Source organism: Pseudorasbora parva, chromosome 10 (assembly GCF_024679245.1).
Source record: "Pseudorasbora parva isolate DD20220531a chromosome 10, ASM2467924v1, whole genome shotgun sequence".
Taxonomy (NCBI): Eukaryota; Metazoa; Chordata; class Actinopteri; order Cypriniformes; family Gobionidae; genus Pseudorasbora; species Pseudorasbora parva.
The window spans coordinates 25,345,464-25,365,094 of NC_090181.1; the positions used below are offsets into that span (position 1 = coordinate 25,345,464).

Sequence of the window (19,631 nt, forward strand, 5' to 3'; positions counted from 1 at the left end):
ATATTAGAACAATGCATAGAACAATGCATGGACAAAGAACAGAAGCAGTCAAGAGAGATGTCAGATCCGGGAGGCTGAACTCAAGTCCAGAGCATATGGTGTGTTATGTGATATAAAGTGTGCAATTATGTGAAGCTGAAAATGTAAATAATAGAAATATCATGAAAAAGAGGCAACTACATCTTCACCTTGTTTTCTTATTCTATTCTTATCTTATGAGTTCTTGCTCAGCATGCTTGCTGAGAGCTTGGAGCCAAACCAACTATAGTTTCAGAACAGTGTGTGTTGGTGGCTGAAAATCCTTGTGCCTTTTTATGGGGTGTATTTAAAAACCTGTGTAGACCATTCAATAAAATGAAAACCTTTAGCATTTTTACTCACTCTCAAACAGATGCACAAAAGCCCACTGTCGGTTTATATGTGCAACATGTAAAGTGGCCGAACATCCCACCATCTGCAGGGGTTATACTAACGTCTATTTGAAGTCTAACATCTGGCTCGTATCTTCACGTTTGTATAAACTCTCTCTGTGTATTTGAAAGATAAGGCTCGGGGAGGTCGAGGTGGTCCTGCCAAAGAGCGAGCATTAGTGGGCGGACAGGAATAGTCACGTGATCCTCTCACCGAGTTCCCACGCAAAACACTCCTCACACTCATCCACGCGCGCTCACGCTTTCGCTGCGCGCTCCCGGCAATGAGTCCTATACGGTTCCAGAGAGAAGAAACTGAGACTTGAGGGGAAAATAGACTTAGATGCATCTGATTTGCTGCTGTTGTTAGTTATCCTGGCTGAAGCTGATTTATAGAGTTATGTTTCCTGCTGCAGCTCTGGGGATAAACTTAAGCTGAGACCGAGAAAAGTGAGTATACTCTTTTATACTAGCCTACTAATGGACATCATTAGATTTGAATAGACGCAAAATGTTTGCTACTAGCAGCCACTTGATCTTAAAATACAAAATGATGGTTCGACCTTAAATAAGTCTTGTCGTTAAGTTAGTTACAGTTAAATTTAATGTTTAGTTATATAACGCAGCAGCTACACAATGTTAGTGCTTCGAAAACTAGTGAATTGCCTAACTACACAAGTTCTCGGAGCATTAAATTCGTGCGCAGTTCAGTTGCTATGTGATTTGGAACGCGCATTATGATGCCCGAGAATTATTCGTGCATGCGCCCCTGATGCTCAAAATATCTGTGTGCGCCTATGACGCCGAAAAATGCTGCAAGCACCAATGATGCCAAGAAATGCTGTCTAGGTAGGCAGCACAATAAGTTTTGAGATTCAGGAGCGACTTTTATTTGCGATTAAGACTTTTCCTGACTTGGTAAAGATGGGAGGGTTCGTTTAGTTTGCTTATAATACATCATAGACATGCAGATTCAAAACAAGAGTACATTTTTTAGATACATTAAATACATAAATAAATAAAAACTTGTGTGGGGGTGCTGGGGTGATTCGGGCTATCAGGGTGGGGGGGGGGGGGTTAAGGTGTGAATTGTTCTCTGTGGGGTGCGTGCAGATATGCATGACTTGTATAGGGTGTCAGCTGGAGAGCAGACATACAAGTGTTGTGTGAGTGCGTGTTTATTTGTGTGTGTGTGTGTGTGTGTGTGTGTGTGTGTGTGTGTGTGTGTGTGTGTGTGTGTGTGTGTGTGTGTGTGTGTGTGTAGATAGACAATTCATTTGTAATCCAAAGTGCCCCGACCTTTTTGTATTTAAGCAGCAATTGTAAACACAGCTTTAAGTGGACCAGAAAAAAAGAGCCCACCCCTCTGTTTTTTTCTCTTCCCCTCCTCTCTAAAGCAGAAGGTTGTGTGTTGTGTTTATGTATGAGCAAGGGTGAGCGTGTTGAGATGAGTGCGGGCGATGAAGAGGGCGGATTACGCATCTGCCCCCCATCCAGTCTAAATGTGAAGAAGGTCTACAGCGAGAGCACAGAAGAACTCCAGTCCCCAGAGGCTCTGAGGAGCAGCACTATGTCACCTGACCTGAGGCAGGACTTCAACATGATGGGGCAGAGAAAGAGAGTCACACAGATTCTGCAGAGTCCAGTAAGACGTCACTCCCACACACACTCTCACCAAAGTGAGAATTCGCATGCTCTCTCTCTCTCTTCCTCCCTGTGCATTTTAAAAGGAGCCCACGCTTGTGTTTGATTGCATAACAACCAACAAGTGGAGACCCGTTGCCATTAGTAACCCATGCATAGATCACCAGAAATGCTGGGAATGAGGGAATTAAATAAAGAACCTGAAGTCATTTCTGTATATCATATTTTTGCAGTATACTTTCAGGGCAGTAACTCTAGACACATGTTTCTGATGTTGTAGATGATTCTAACTTCATCTATTTTTAATTTCGAGTAATTTGGAGCAGTAATAATCAACAAAACGCTCATGCCCTATATACACAACGAAATCTTGATATTAAAGGGTCCATGATTATTTTTTTTTATTTTTTTTAAATCAACATTATAATTTTAAGTTTAAAGGTACATAAAGACCTGGTTACACAGATAGGGTGTAGATTAAACCAGGATTAAGCCTTAGTTCAATTAGGGCATTTAAATGTGCAGTGTGAGGATCTATTGACAGAAATGCAATATAATATGCATAACTGGGTTTTCAGTGGAAGACCTTACACAATGCACTGTTGTTTTCATTACCTTAGAATGAGCCATTTCAATCTTCATACACCTTGGGTCCCCTAACAGTGAGATTGCTATTACAGTCGACCACTGTAGCTTCTTTATGTTCTTCAATAGTGAGGGGTGAGCGGTGTGCGATTGCAATTCACAACCTCACCTCTACATGCCGCAAAAAATTACACACTGCGCCTTTAAAGAGATAGTTCACCCAAAAATGAAAATTTGATGTTAATCTGCTTACCCCCAGGTCATCCAAGATGTAGGTGTGTTTTTTTCTTTCTCAGTAGAACACAAGTGAAGATGTTTAACTCCAACCGTTGCACTGTGCCAGTCATATAATGCATGTCAATGGGGTGTTTTCTGTGAGAGTCACTATGAGAGTAAAAAACACATACACATACAAATCCATATGAACTCTTTCCCCACCAGCGTTTAAAAAAAAAAGTTGCCATCCACCGCCAGAGTTTTTGACCATTTTCACCAAAATTGAATAGTCCATAGAAAATGTTGTTTTGTTTTATGAATATCTGAGCATGCAATATATCAAAATAAAGAGCTGACCCTCTTCTGACAAAAGAAAGTTTTATTTTAGCTTCATGCAATCCTTTTTTATCAACACTTGAATATGGGTAGGTTTCATAAAAAAGCAACATTTTTAACAAAAAGTTTTTCTGAAAGACTGTTAACAGATCAGATTCAGAGCAATGAACACGGATGGAGTAGATCGAGTCCATCAACACCCCGAATGCTTAAACAAGCCTGCCCTGTAGCTTGTCCTGGGTCCACATTTCATTCAGTAACATTAGATAGTTTAGATTCATATGCTGTTTAATGATGATGAGCACGTTATTTTTCATATGCATATGATTACATACGATCGCTTCTTTTACTGCGTCTTACTCACATGTGCTTTGATCAGCAGATTCAGGACTCATTCAGAAGATGCGTAATAGCGCCCCCTAGCGTCTAACAGTGAAAACACGGAAACACTGAAAATTCAGTTTTTGGCCTGGATGTGTTTTCTCACAAATAACGTAGAATTCTGTGTTTGGCCGGAAAGAGTTAAACCCTGCGGCTCGTGACGATATAGTGATGTCTTAAAACACAAAACGATCGTTTTCTACGAGAAACCGAACAGTATTTATGTTATTTTTTTTACCTCATAGCAGATGAATCTCATCTAGTATTCCCAGTGCGATCATATATATATATATATATATATATATATATATATATATATATATATATATATATATATATATATATATATATATAATCCTCATTAGTGCCTGCGTGGATCGGTCGAACGAAGCATCAATGTACAAATATCTATGATCGCGGCGTCATTTTGACCTTCTTTGGCGGAAGTAATGGCATTGGGAATACTGGATGAGAGTCGTCTGATATGAGGTAAAAAAATACCAGAAATACTGTTTTTTGTTTCACGCAAAAACCAATCATTTCATGTCTTAAGACATCAATGTGTTGCCAGGAGCCACAGGGTTTAATATGGATTCATAATACACAATGTATTACTCTCATAGTGACTCATAAAATAACACCCCAATGATATGCTTTATATGACTGGCATATAACGCTTGGAGTTAAACATCTTCATTTGTGTTCTACTGAAGAAACACACACTCCTACATCTTGGATGCCCTGGGGGTAAGCAGATAAACATCACATTTTCATTTCTGGGTGAACTATCCCTTTAAGTAGCTTCTATAAACATGCATAAAACATTTTTTTGTGTTTAAACGATCCGGCATAAACAAGTGCATTACATAGTGACATGTGTGCACAAAGTGAGTGGAGCAGAGTGAGCGGGAAGCTCAACTTCCATAGGAATGTATCGAAAACGTGCCCGCACTGTGAAAGAGAGAGAGAGCAAGCTCAGGTTAATGCCCAAGCTAATACTGCTAATGCATTTGAAGGGTATGTTTTGCTATTGGCCCTCAGCGTATATATTTTTGATCAGCTTTCCTAAGTTCAAAATCACTAAACAAGTGTGCATCTTGAGACAAAACAATGGCACTGACATACTTTAAGATATGTTTTCAGTTAAAACAGCTCAAACATGCATTTTAGTCTTGGGCGAGCTTAAGCCTGGTCTGTAACGCTGGGGGCATGTGTATATCTTTTTTGTTCTGTAACTAGTAAGCATGTATTTTTTTTAAATGTTGATCACCGTTTTGCTTTACTAGTGAATTTTTTGTAGTAGCCTACAAATGGTCCTGCGGTGTGACAAATGTAGTACAGATATTCCATGCATTCTCTCAATTAATATGAGGCCATAAAAGCTGCTTGCATGATAATTATAAAATGCTGTTTAAAATAGTATCAAATTAAGTATAGAATTTATTTTACCGCAGGGCATGTCAACTTCCCAGAACTATTTCACAGTAAAAACACATATGACTGGACCTTCTGTTTACTGGACTTCCTCTTAAAGCCTGTTATGTTGTCAGTGTTTATTCATTACCATGAAATAATGAGCTATGAACAAATCAGAAATGTCCCTATGAATATGAATATTAAAGGAAAGTCATTTTACACTTAAGCCACACTTAAAAATAAATTATTATTTTTTAATAATATTTTATTTGATACCATACAAAGGTCTTGGTAAGATTTGTTAAGAAGTCTCTCATGCTCATCAAGGCTGCATTAATTTGATCAACAAAACAGTAATATTGTGAAATATTATTGCAATTTAATATAACTTCTTAATATATCTTACAATGTAATTTATTCATGTAAAGCTGAATTTTTTGCATCATTAGTCCAGTCTTTAGCCTGGAAATCTAGACGCACCCTAGCGGCAGCATATTTAATCTGCCTGCGAGTGTCGTCTAGCAACTCTCAATACCCTTCTGAGCTGTAATCGCCTAACTCTTGCCGGGCCAATCACATCATGTATAGAGTCGGTGGGCCGGGCCATAATGACGACGGCCGAGTTGCGTTTGTGTGCTTCTAGTAAACACAGACACTGGCGAACGCCGGTCTTTTGAATCAGCTTTGACCACGACTCTGGAAGATTTGGAGTTAAGTCACTTACCAGTCACTTTGCGAGTTGTCATGACAGAACTACCCAAATTTCTTGCATTTAAATTAAACATTTTGTTTGTTTTAGTCACTGCACAATGTCTATTTATGCATTAAACGGACAGTATATTGTTGCTTTTTTCATAAAATGTGTTTTCTTGGAAAGCTAATATAACTTTCAAATAAATCCTACTTGGTTTGATATTTTGTTATCTAATGCAATGACATAATATCCAAATGTTATTTTGTAATTATATTTTTGTTAGCAGAGAGTTCAAGTGCGTGTGTGTGTGTGTGTTGCAGGACTTTAAGGAGGAGTTGGAGTGTATGGTAAAGGAGCAGTGCTCTAAAGGCAGTAACTCTGGGGGTTTACTTGGTCACATCGCACACCTCATCATCAGCAACACGTTTAGCAACACTGGAGTGTATAGTCCCAGCAGTGAGTGCACATACACACTTTTATTGACACTTTATACATCATGGTCAACAGATGGCAGGCATATAATTCTTAAAGGTAATCAGCTAGAAGCACAGATAAAGGTAGATATTTATTATTGTTGTGTTGCCGTGTGTGTGTTTACAGGTGCAGGGTCGATCAGTCCGGTGAATGATCTGTGTGGTGTGGAGTGGTTTAACTGTTCTAAAGCTGAGAGGCAGGGCCGCTGTAAACTCGCCTGCTTGTACCGTCTGCTGGACCTGTACGGACACACCCACTTCCCAAATACATATATAACCGTGAGTACTTTTTTTTCTTCACAAAGCGCACAAATAGTTTTCAAATCTGATCTAGGACTGACTGCGCTCACTGTCATTTTGCATGCATTAAAATTGAATGCTTTTGTTCAGACAACATTGGTTGTCATAGTGATGGCTTAAGTGTCAGAAAAATGTAGAGAGACAAGAGAATAGCTGCCATGTGGAAAAAATAGACAACTGTTCATTCTGCCATTCTGCTTCTGCTCTGTCATCATGACATGTCACCATGATGTCGAACAACAAAAGCATCAGATGGATTACTGTGCTTAACACATTCATGCATATGCGGTGTCTCGTTCACTATTCATTTCACAGTGAATGACATATGCGAGTGTAAATTAGTGAATTGAGACAGCTGTAGTCACTAGTGCACTTGTGTAGAATGTCAAACTCATTTTGCACCCTGAATTACAGCTCTGGAAATTCTCAATGGATTTCTCAATGTTAAGTGGGCTCTTCATTTTTTTCAGAGCTTTATATAAAATTGAAAAACTTCAAGATTTACTATTTAATGTATTTTATTGTGTTTAATGCATTTATTATGACTATAAGCTGCTAAACAGATCTGAGTCAGATATGTCTGAACATTGTCCGGTCCTTATTTGAGCTTATTCTTGCCAAATGCCGCCCACTTAAAAAGGAACAGGCCACCTGCCTGGCATTTTTACATGCTGTTTAATTGTGGAATTATCTGTATAAGTAGATTATACCACAATACTAGACCAGAATGAAAAAAATATATTCAAAAAGTGGTGTGGCAGGCTTTGCAAACAGTTGTACAAATAAGACTCTGTAAAAAATAGTGGCAATGTGCAAAGACCTTTGATTTATTCAAAATAAATATATGACCCTGGACCACAAAACCACAAAAATTTGTGGCAATAGCAAAAAATACATTGTATGTATGAATCAAAATGATAGATTTTTCTCTTATGTCAAAAATCATTAGGATATTATCTAAAGATCATGTTCCACGAAGATATGTTGTATATTTGCTTCTGTAAATATATCAAACATGTATTATTAGTAGTAATATGATTTGCTAAGGATTTAATTTGTATGACGTTATGGACTTTATGGTATCATCTTTGGGTGATTTTCTTAAAGCTACACTGTGTAACTTTTTCAGTTTATTCTTAGCTAAAAACACTAAGTTCTTTCAAAAATCTATGTGCTTATTAATGTATATTTACTTCTTTCAAGTAATAAAGTATTCTCGTAAGATTCTCGTTTGAAAATACATACGGGTGAGGGGATCAAATGCTGGTCGCCATGTTGCCCCTCCATCTTGAAAGTACTTTAGCCAAAGAGGGACATACCCGTAAATTTAAGCTTCTTTTGGGTTTTAACGCTTGATGGCACCATGTCGAATGTGAAGAGGGGGATTGCCATGTTAATCTTGGACTAAATCGGCCACTGTAGGAGTTAAAACAAAATCAGAATTGAGAGGAACAGAAACTAATATTAATTGGATGGTCATATACCTTTTCACCGCTAGATGGGGAAAAATATCACACAGTGTAGCTTTAATATTTAGAGTTTTTGCACCCTCAGATTCCAGCTTTTCAAATAGCTGTGTATCGGACAAATATTGTCCTATCCTAACAAACCATACATTGATGGAAAGCTTATTTATTCATTTTAAATTTTAAATATACAGCATCATTTTTTTCACAGGCATAACTCAAAAAACGAAATATATGGTTCTGCTGATAGATAACTATTTTACTTGGTACTAATCCCTTAATCCAGTTGCACAAAAGCCGCCAATCAAATTGGAATTGGTGATTTCCAATGCATCTGATGTTTTTGTCTTTTTCTGTGTCTAATCTTAAGGCTTTGGACCATCTCAAGTGTTAATCTCTTTTACTATTTTATTTCTCTGTAATTTTCTTCTTTAGCTGCGCATCAACAAAGAGCAAGACCATATTCTCATTCTTCCTAAAGGACTGTCATTCTCCGAGGCCACAGCAGCTAGTCTGGTACATACACCCCCACACGTTCTGAACATGAATTATAAAGTTAGGAACTATGTACATTAGCAATTACACTATTGTATATAATATGTAGGAAAATATGTGAAGCCGATAACTAATATTAATCTGTTTCTTGTACTTTGTTCACAGGTGAAGGTGAATCTGATTGGTGAGGTGGTTGATCAAGGAGCGACTGCACTACCTGTGGATGTTTTGGGATTCAAACCACATTCTGCAGTGTATTCTGCCCGACCAGATGCTAAATGTGTTATACATACATACACACCAACTACAGCTGCAGTGAGTGTATACACACACACACACACACTTGCCTTTCCGGTCTCCCACATCTGTATGTTTTTGAATACAAGTCAGTGTAACAAAAAGTGTGGTGTGACTGCCCCTTTAAAGGGATAGTTCACTTTAAAATTGAAATTCTGTCATCCTTTACTCAAGTTGTTTCAAAACTGTATGAATTTCTTTCTTCTGCTGAATACCAATGAAGATATTTTGAAGAATGTCAGTAACCAAACAGTTAACTGGAACATTGACTTCCATAGTATTTTTTTTCCTAATGGTTCAATGGTTCCAGTTAACTGATTGGTTACTGACATTCTTCTAAATATCTTCATTGGTGTTTAGCTGAAGAAAGAAATTCATACAGGGTTGAAACAACTTGAGGGTGAGTAAAGGATGACAGAATTTATATTTTAAAGTGAACTATCCCTTTAACTCCTTCCCTGTTATTAACAGAAAGTTCTGTTATACGCCGTTATCTGCTCTATTTTGCATCTTCTGAAAGCGTTCAGAACCTCCGGATCAAAACGCAGGAAAAAATCAGAAACAAGCGATAAATTTTTTTAAAAAAAATGTTAATGCACGTTGTGGTCTTTTTTTTAATGAATTTGTATCTTTTATATATATATATATATATATATATATATATATATATATATATATATATATATATATATATATATATATATATATATATATATTGCATGTTGAAATAAAAATTAAATAAAAACAAAAGTTTTGTGAAATTTATCAAAAACACTGGTTGGTGGCTGGCTACATAAATAACATAAAAACCTAATTAACAGTTTCATCTTGATTCTATGTTGTAGCATTTCAGTTAAATTGTTTTAATATATTAATAATAATGGTAAAACTTTAGTTTAGGGTTAAATTCTCACTATTAACTTATAATTTATATTTAAATATATAAATATTTTATATGTAAATATAACTTATTTTTCTTAAATATATACATGCATGTGTGTGTATTAAATAATAATTATACACAGCATACACACAACACAAACACGTGTAAACACAAACGTTTATTTTGGATGCGATTAATTAGGATTAATTGATTGCCCAGCACTACATTTAATGTCACAGAATAAAACATGTGTTCACCACAGACCTTGTTTCAGCCATTTAACCAAAATCCCATTTAAAAAAACATTGACTTTGGGAAAATGGAACCGGATGTGCTAAAATGCTAACTAGTTTCTAAGTTTTGGTCTTTTTGTATGGGGGGGGGGTGAAATGCTGTTTCATGCATACTGAGCTTTTTACACTGTTAAAGACTTGGATTCCCATCCTAAACTTAGACAAAGTTTCAAAAACTAATGTTGGACGTTTGATGGAGTATTTCTGTGTCAAAAATACTCCTTCCGGTTTCTCACAAATTTCGGAGAGTTTTTTTCGAGTATGGCTCGGCTTGACGTCGACAGAGAGGAAGGTCCTTGTATGGGCCATACAGCTCTTCTCCCAGGAAGGGTGTGCGCGCGTGACCAGAGCGAGAGAGGAAATGCACGCCCATAAACACTCTCTCAGGTCCAGCAGATCCACTCGTCCGTGAACACTTCTGTGGCACCGCGCTCCACTTTATTCCTATGGGTGATATCAAGCGACTTAAACGCTTCAGCACAGCATTCCGGGAAGGCAGCGCTGCATTTGAACCGATTTGAACGCAGAAATGACGGGAAGCGTCACATCACGCTTCAGTCGCGTCGCAAAAGTGGATCTCCACTGTCACTGCTGTCACAGGACTTAACAAAATCAACAGTTACCTAAGAAGTGTGTTTTTGACGGAGCGGTCCCAACGATAAAGGTTCACGGTCATGCGCGGTGAGTAAAACTGCTTCAAATGTCTGTGTTGTTGGCTATCGTCGTGTAAGTAAACATCAGTAAATAACCCGATCGTGTATAACGTTAGTTAATTTATCAATGGAGCATGCAATCTATGCTGTGTGTTTAAATACATTTGTTTAGCTGACCACTATAGGTGTCCGTTTGTTTATTGTAAAACCACCCAAAATAAAACTAGGGGAGGTTCTCACAAAGTGTGCTTCTTCATTCAAATGCGCTAACGGTTACTCCATTGCTGTTCTATGTATAACGTTACACTAGTCTGACGTGCAAAACCGTTTTGCTTGCTACTGCTAAGGTTTAGTCGCATACAATAGTCCATAAACCAAATCATGTCCTCATTAACTGCGAGTAAACACACACAAATGTTGACAGGCCACTAAATACACTGCATACCACAGAGACGGATGTCCTGCTGCTGCTGTTTCTCCTGTTCAATTTATTTCATCCTCCAGATCTGATTCTGGATCATATCTGTATTAGTTGAATCTGGGTAGCGTTTTCTTCTCCACACTTGAGGACGTCACCGCTTTGTGTGCGCTCGTCATTCTTTAGCTCCGCCCACACGATACGCCTCCAGGCACTCGGTTTTTTCCGGAAAGACTCGGTACAGCCTATATTTCTTTTATAAATATATTTAAACTAAAGACTTTTCAGAGATATAAAGGATGCAATACTACTCTATAGGTACTCAAGATTGACATGAGCTTGACTAAAACTGAGTGTTTCACCCCCCCTTTAAGTGTAGTTTGCAGGGGCGGGGTTTATAGTGCTGCGGGATGAAGACAGACCCCTCTCCCCTAGTGGGCCCTGGCCCCTTGGCTAAGAACTACTGGCAAAGACAAAGTATTCATTCTACCTGTTATATCTCCTTTCTGTATGTCCTGTAGGTCTCTTCTATGAAATGTGGCATCTTACCCATTTCCCATGAAGCTTTACTGCTGGGAGAAGTGTCTTATTTTAGCTACCATGGTGATTTAGCTGACGAGCAGGAGAGGATGGAACTTCAGAAAGCTCTGGGTCCCACTGCCAAGGTGACAGTCTGTGATTTCTGCCTCTCGTTGGCATGACAACCATTAGTAGTTACCGGTAACTTTAGTACAGTATTGCAAAGCTTAAGCAGGGAAAGAAATTGCAGCTTCTAACCGTTGGCACATGAAAATCAGCTTTTCTTTTGTTAATATTTATTCATTTTAGTTAAGTCAATGTTTAATGTAAAATTTATAGCATTATAATATTTATAGTAACATATTAATAATATTATTTTGTGTATTAGCGGGATGCGTTACAGTGGATTCACAACACTTATGCAATTCTGCTTGTTTTTAGGTTTTGGTCCTGAGCAATCAAGGTTTTCTGGCATTTGGAGAGACAACAGAGGAAGCTTTTCACTATCTGTATCACACCCACCAAGCCTGTGAAATACAGGTAAACACACACACACACACAATCAAAACTGAAATCCATATATGTGGATGAATTAACAAATATGAAAAACTTCCAAGCCCAAATCATTTCAGCGCAAATGCATCCGAAATCTCATTCTCTTCTTATTTTGAGTAAGTAATTACTTCACAACCGCTAAATAAGTATGTTCTATATAGTATGAATGTGTTTAGCATAAATGTAATCCGACATGCTACATTCGCCATGTTGTCATTATCATGGGACCTACCAGCATCATTCACAAATCCTCATGGGATAATAAAGTGTCCATCGTGTGCACACTTCAGAATCTCGCCGGAAATAGTACGTTATCCAAGTACATTTTGCCTACTCTTTTATGAGTATCGTGAATTCTGACATTTTCATCACATACTGGTTTTCGCTTACTATGTCGTGGGGAAGTATGCAATTTCAGATGCACGTTCAGAGAGTCTAGACATTCATTCAATATCATCTTTCTGCCTTTGTTTCTCTTCAGGTTAGCGCTCTGCTATGTGCGGGTGGTGTTGACAACCTTTGCATGTTAGACAGAGCAAGTCTGAAAACAGCTCTTATGAAAAATCCCAGTGGACAAAAACTAGACGGACAGATCAGATGGAGGATTGGAGAGGCAGAATTTGAGTCACTTATGAGGATGTTAGATAACTTAGTGAGTGACCTGTGAGCTAATCTATACCATGTGTTAGAAACTTTAAATGTTTCATTTTATTAAATATTTAACAGTAAAAAAAAAAAACAATAGTGCCTACTAATATGCCACCTCCTGCATTTCCAGGGTTACAGAACCGGTTACACATACCGCCATCCCATAGTTAAAGAGAAACCTCGGCACCACAATGATGTGGAGATCCCAGCAACCGTCACAGGGGTGGCACTTGAGGAAAATGACGTCTTTCCACAGAGTCCGTTGCACTTCCAGGCACAGAAGCGGGACAGAGAGAGAATAAGATGGCTAAACTCTCCGAACAGCTACTTGAAGGTCAATGTACCTGAGGAGTCCATCAACGGGACCTGCAGCCCCCGGACCAAAACTACGGTATCTTTGAATAGTATGCTAATTTACAAACATGCCCAAACACAAATGCTATATTGAGCGTTTCATAGTTATACATTAGTGCTATTCATAAATTCAGCAACTTAATGAGTACGTTTTCAGTGTGGTTAATCATGAATCAGTATGGAAGCATGTTTCCAACTCGGTATAATCAGAATAAAAAATAAGCCATATTTAATTTTTTGACCGGAATGACAATGAGGCTGTGAGTGATAAAAGCAAAGTGTGTTCAGTGGATTTTTAACTGTAGTTTAACAACAAAACTAGTCATAATTTGCATGGTTATATTTGTGGCAAAAGTAAACAATGCATTGTATGGGTCAAAAAGTCAAAATTTATTAAGATCATGTTTCATGAAGATATTTTGTAAATTTCCTACCGTAAATGTATAAAAAATGTATTAGTAGTAATATGTGTTGCTAAGGACTTCATTTGTACAACTTTAAGGGAGATTTTCTCAATATTTTGATTTGTTTGCACCTTCAGATGCCAGATTTTCAAGTAGATGTATCTCGGCCAAATATTGTCCTATCCTAATAAACCTAAAATAATTAGCTGCATTTTGACCATGTTTTCACCTGTTTTATGTATGTGCTCAATGTTTTCATGATTTTCTTTATCCTTTTAGTGGATGAAGTCAGAAGAGTCAGGCAGCTGCAAGGGCACTCCCATTAGAATTGAGGACCCCAACCAGTTTGTCCCACTTAATACTAACCCCAGTGATGTACTGGAAAAACGAAATAAGGTGTGTGAGTGAGAGAATGAAAATACACAGGCTGAACAGACTGTGTCCACAGATTGTGTTGACTACACTAAAGCACTGCTTTGTTTGTGGTGGTTTAGATTCGAGAGCAGAACAGAGTGGATCTGATGACAGCTGGACCGAAGTCTCAGTTGCTGGCAGATATCGTTATTGACAAGCCTCCTGGACCAGTAAATAACTGCACCAATACATCCAGCACAAACACAACTACTAAATAAACAGTGTTTAAAAGTGAAATAAATCACTTTTTCTTCTGTAATAGTACTTTTGATAGGTATGTTTAAAATGACACTCATGATATGACGACATGTGATTTCATGTTGTTCATGTATTTTGTTTCCCCAGAGTAAAAAATGTAGTTGCAACTTTATCGCACATTGTGACTTTATTTCCACTATACCAACAATCCTTCCTTCCTTCCTTCCTTCCTTCCTTCCTTCCTTCCTTCCTTCCTTCCTTCCTTCCTTCCTTCCTTCCTTCCTTCCTTCCTTCCTTCCTTCCTTCCTTCCTTCCTTCCTTCCTTCCTTCCTTCCTTCCTTCCTTCCTTCCTTCCTTCCTTCCTTCCTTCCTTCCTTCCTTCCTTCCTCCCTCCCTCCCTCCCTCTCTCTCTCTCTCTCTCTCTTTCTTTCTTTCTTTCTTTCTTTCTTTCTTTCTTTCTTTGACCTGCCAGCATATTAACTGTCCTTTTCCTTCCTTCCTTTTCCTTCCTTCCATACTAACAATCCTTTTTCTTTGCTCACCTACAATTTTCTTGCCTTCCTTACTTAATTCTAGTACACTAACAATCTTTATATTTTCTTTCTTGTTTAATGCTTTTGATTCCTTCCTTCCATACCAATTTTTCTTTCCTTTCTTACAGTACACCAAAAATCTTTCAAAAGTATAATATTAATAATATTATTAATCTTTACAAATTCATCCTTCCTTCCTTCCTTTTTTTACTCTGAGGTAGACAAATGTTTCCATAGGTAGATGTCAGTATAAAACTAGTTCAAAACCCCTGTCTTAGCAAAGCATAAACAGAAATGACATAACAGACACACGGTTGACAGTCAATCCATTTACCATGATTATTTTCAGGAATTCATCTATGAGAATGAGGAGCAGACAGCTTCTCTACCGCCAAACCCTTTCGACCAATCAGAGGCAGAATTACAGGAATACACACAAACTGTGGAGAAGAGCAGCCAGTCAGGTACAAGCACACTCTGCATTCAAGGACATAGAATGACACTACCATTCAAACTTTTGGGGTCAGTAAGATTTTAAAAAATAAATTAAAGGGGTAATTAATTGAGAAATCAATAATAATAATAATAATAATAATAATAATGTGTTCGATTTATATAGCGCTTTTCAAGGCACTCAAAGCGCTTTACATATAGAAGGGGGGAATCTCCTCAACCACCACCAATGTGCAGCATCCACCTGGATGATGCGACGGCAGCCATATTGCGCCAGAACGCTCACCACACACCAGCTGATTGGTGGAGAGGAGACCGAGTGATGAAGCCAATCAGAATAGGGGGATGATTAGGAGGCCATGATGGACAGAGGCCAATGGGCAAATTTGGCCAGGATGCCGGGGTTACACCCCTACTCTTTTTCCGAAAGACATCCTGGGATTTTTAATGACCACAGAGAGTCAGGACCTCGGTTTAATGTCTCATCCGAAAGACAGTGCTCTTTGTCAGTATAGCGTCCCCATCACTATACTGGGGTGTTAGGACCCACACAGACCACAGGGTGAGCGCCCCCTGCTGGCCTCACTAACACCTCTACCAGCAGCTACCTGGTTTTCCCAGTTGGTCTCCCATCCAGGTACTGACCAGGCTCAGTATACTGATACTTCATTTATTTTTAATGAAGTTTTAGCTCATGTGGGGAAGACCGTATATGTGAGTTCGCTGCAGAATCACTGCAATGATTTCACTGCGGAATCGTTTGTAAACAGGTCTCAAGTGCTGGATTTGCAGACATATTGAGATTAAAACACAATGTTGTGCCTTCTATATTGGATCCGACAGGAATGGTGCAACAAACTTATGTAGGGTAAACGTCTTTTTTTGATATGTAGTAATAGTAGTCCAGGGTCTGTATACTTTCCAGACAGGCTACCAAAACGTACGCCCATTGGCAGAAATTCTTTCTTGATCTGGTTGTGCACGTGTGTGTGTGTGTGTGTGTTTGTTTGTGCGCGTGCGGGGTTCGCACTTACAGTATATTGACTGATCCTGTGTGCCATGTAATACAGAAATAATATTCCAATCAAACGCAGGTGGATGAGAAATAAATCATTGTGTTTGTTTGATAAAGACGTTTACGAGCCCTGTGATCGAGAGAATCATTCCAGTTGCCACTTTCAAAATAATCTCTCCCTCATGTGAAGACAGGGGCATAGATATGACAGCTGAGCTGAAGCTCATTAAATATGCAAATCTAATCCAATCATAGCCGTGGGCATTTACTTCCAAGTCTCCAGTGCGGCACGCCCATCAAAACTCAGCGTTCAGAAGACAGCCTTAAAAGCAGTGTAGAAAATAGCCTATTACTTATTAGTTATGATGTTTTTGAATGTAAAAACCACACAAACGTCATTAGTTGACCTCAGACAACAGTAGTAAAAAGAAAAAAAGCCAGTTCATGACACCTTTAATATTTTTATTCAGTATGGAAGTGACAGTAAAGGCATTACAGTTTTTCTCAGTTGCTTTGGTACATTTCTCGAATCAAACTCACAATTTTCAAAACAGTAAGTGCATTTCTCAAAACAATTAGTACAAAAAGCAAAACACCATGGATAACCTGCAAAAGCCACTCTCTTACTCAAAATCAATGGTTCATCTCTCAAAAGTAAATATCTGTGTCAATGAACATGTAAGTACCATCAGAATGACAAGTCCTTGTGTCATTGTGTACGGATAAGACAGTCAAATTGTTTAGTCGTGTTGTCAATATAACAGTTTACTCTAGAGGGATGTTCTGATGGAAACTATGGCTAAAGTTTTGATGACAATTATTGTCAATTGTAAGTTACATGTTAGTGTATGTGTGAGTGTAATTGCAAGAGAATGGAAAAGATTCAAATGTACACTCTTACTGTGTGTACTGTATTTTATTGACAGAACATGTCATTGAGATACAGAAATGAAAAGACAGCACTGAATAACTGATTTTAAAAAAAGTCTAATGGAAATATAGAAAGTATAGAAATATGCTTGACATATTATGATAACTTGTTCAACCATTTTGCAAGTAAAGACTTATGCGATGAGCTTGTGCCTAAATGTTATGGGGGGTGAGACTATTCAACAGAGATCAAATATAATACATTTTGATCAACATGACATAAGCAACGGATAATGTAGGAAACAACAGAGAATTGTACAGAATCATTGGCATGGACGTACCAAAGCATTTGCAACTTGTTCAAAGAAATGAGAAACTGCTTTTTTGATGTGCACAAGTGACACAATGATGTGAGAATTGAACAGGGAGTTTTGAGAATATCATTTCTGATCTGAGAAATGTACCAAAGCGACTGAGAAAAACTGTAATAAAGGCATTAGAAAATATTTCCCAATTATTTATATTCATGATTTTATAGTATTTGCACACCCTTTACATTTTTATTTCAATGTTGTAATTAGCAATTCATTACATTTTTAAATCAATTTAAAGTAGATCTGTTATGTTAAAGTATTATTTAAAGTTTCTTAAGGGTCAAGATGAAGTTATCTGCATCTCTTGCGCTGCAGCAAGCCACTCCCATAATATCCATCATCACTCAAATGAATGCACGGCTCAAAATAATATTACTGCAAGTGTGTAAGACTCCAATAAAATTATAAAGAAATGATTCCATTACAAATAAATCTCTCAATCAAGTGACTGTGGCTATAGTAGTATACACCTTTTACACAACATTATAATATTATTTTTAAATAAACTTTTATATTAGTATTATTTAAAATTATTATTGCCCCTGGTTCAGTAATGAACTCTTGTAATCAAGTAGCAGTGGCTGGGACAGATTTTAAGTATCACCTCAAGATGCAATCTAATTCTGTTTACATGAAATAAGCCTGCTCCTGAGCAGGTTTAAGTTTTTCGGACCTGTTGCTATGACAGCAAGTCCAGGATAAACCGAAAGAACCTAAAAATCCGAAATCATGTCAAATCGTCAACAATTAAATCGAGCTGAGTTAGTGACGTATGAAGAACGGGCCCCTAGTGAGCGTAAGAGACTTCAAAAACATTCAGATCATCCATTCAATTTCCTCTATTTCGTTTTACAGGGTAGTTCTTGTTTGATCCAGTAAACACTTTCCATCTCTGTTTAAACCAATTTAAGCCTTTTTTGTTAAAATGTGTTTTTCTGACATAAGCTCTTCAGTCAGAGGCCGATGAGGAGTTCACGGACGGAGAAATGACCACATATGACGGCTCCACAGTGTCCCTGTCGATCTCACCCCTCATGAGCCCTGAAAGAGGAGGTAAAGATTCTCTCATATAATCTCATATAAACTGTTGGCTGGGATCGATTATCACACTGCTATTTGATAACCAAATGAGTTGCTGTTTCATGGTTTCCTGCTAGATGACCACTAAAAAGTCTCTCCGTTTCATTCTCAGACTGTCTCTCAGCTCTGCTGCAGAGCAGCGACGGCGATGACCTGACGCAGGATGACGACCTCACTCTACAGGTCACGGAGCTCAGCATCACTAAAGAGATGCAGGTCTCCATAACTACCACTGTCGCCAACAACATTTCAGTCACCAGCTCTTCTGATAGTCAGCCGAAGTCACCAAAAAAGAAGAAAAAGAAATTTCGTACTCCTTCTTTCCTGCGAATGACGAAAAAGAAAGAAAAAAGAGAAAAGGAGAAAGGAAAAGACAAAGAGGAGAAAGAAAAGGAGCAAGAAAAGGAGATAGAGGAAGAAAAGGAATGCAAAAATGAGTGAACGCTTCTGTTAGACACATGCTGTGCAGGGGCTTGTGGGTAATGTAGTTTCAGGATGGCCCAATGTTAAATGTGATGACTAGCAGGGATACGGATATTAGCGTCCAAACAATGACTTGTATGTATTATTAAGCTCAGAATATTTCATTTTAAATCACTTTTCTTACAGCCATATCAATAACTCAAGCAAAAAGTCTAAATAGCCTAACAATATCCACCTACACTTTTATAAACTGTACATAAAAGCACAATAGAAATTCTAGTCCTGATCCGCAACTATTAAGTGCTGAATTTGTGAAGTATCAGAAACATTTTGACGGCTCTGCATTGTGTTTGTAGATGAATTGATGTTTTGTGCTGATATAATCAGGTGACAAAGAATTGGATTCATTGGAAGCTGGCCATTCAGCGTGATATGAAGTTTTTTTGATTTGCTGGGTTTATAAATGGAGATGTGGTTGATAACATTCTTATTCTACTTATAGTATTGACTGATTATATACGAATTACACTGTAATCATATGTTGATTATATTAAGCTATGATCACTATTCACTATACTATCAAATACACCGTTTAATCAAAATCTTATGCTGTATTTATGTTAATAGTGATGTATTGTGTTCACCAAGGTTTTTTTGTCTTCCATGGTCAAATACTGCTTTTGTAATTTGCAGTGTCTCATGGTCACATGTGTAAATGTAATGTAATCGCTGTGAAATAAAAGTGTGCTACAATTTACCATGAAGAAAAAAAACATGAATTGTAAAATACAGATCAAACCTGTCACAACTTAAGTCAAATTGAAATAATTC

At 37.8% G+C, this 19,631-nt stretch overlaps 1 protein-coding gene across 2 annotated transcripts; it reads left to right on the forward strand.

The window, feature by feature from the left end:
* Nucleotides 1–635: 635 nt before the first annotated feature.
* add3b (adducin 3 (gamma) b) lies at nucleotides 636–19,557 on the forward strand. Of its 2 annotated transcripts, none has more exons than XM_067455670.1 (15): nucleotides 636–860; nucleotides 1,808–2,055; nucleotides 6,003–6,138; nucleotides 6,283–6,434; nucleotides 8,357–8,437; nucleotides 8,582–8,731; nucleotides 11,482–11,625; nucleotides 11,921–12,019; nucleotides 12,516–12,686; nucleotides 12,813–13,073; nucleotides 13,720–13,836; nucleotides 13,935–14,024; nucleotides 14,935–15,049; nucleotides 18,243–18,350; nucleotides 18,490–19,557. In XM_067455670.1, exons 2-15 carry the CDS (start codon nucleotides 1,834–1,836, stop codon nucleotides 18,816–18,818), a joined length of 2,175 nt encoding a protein of 724 aa, XP_067311771.1. In that variant the 5' UTR covers nucleotides 636–860; nucleotides 1,808–1,833; the 3' UTR covers nucleotides 18,819–19,557. The 2 variants fall into 2 exon arrangements, with proteins under 2 accessions (XP_067311771.1, XP_067311770.1); XM_067455669.1 differs by having other exon boundaries at nucleotides 1,811–2,055.
* The last annotated feature ends 74 nt before the right edge of the window (nucleotides 19,558–19,631 follow it).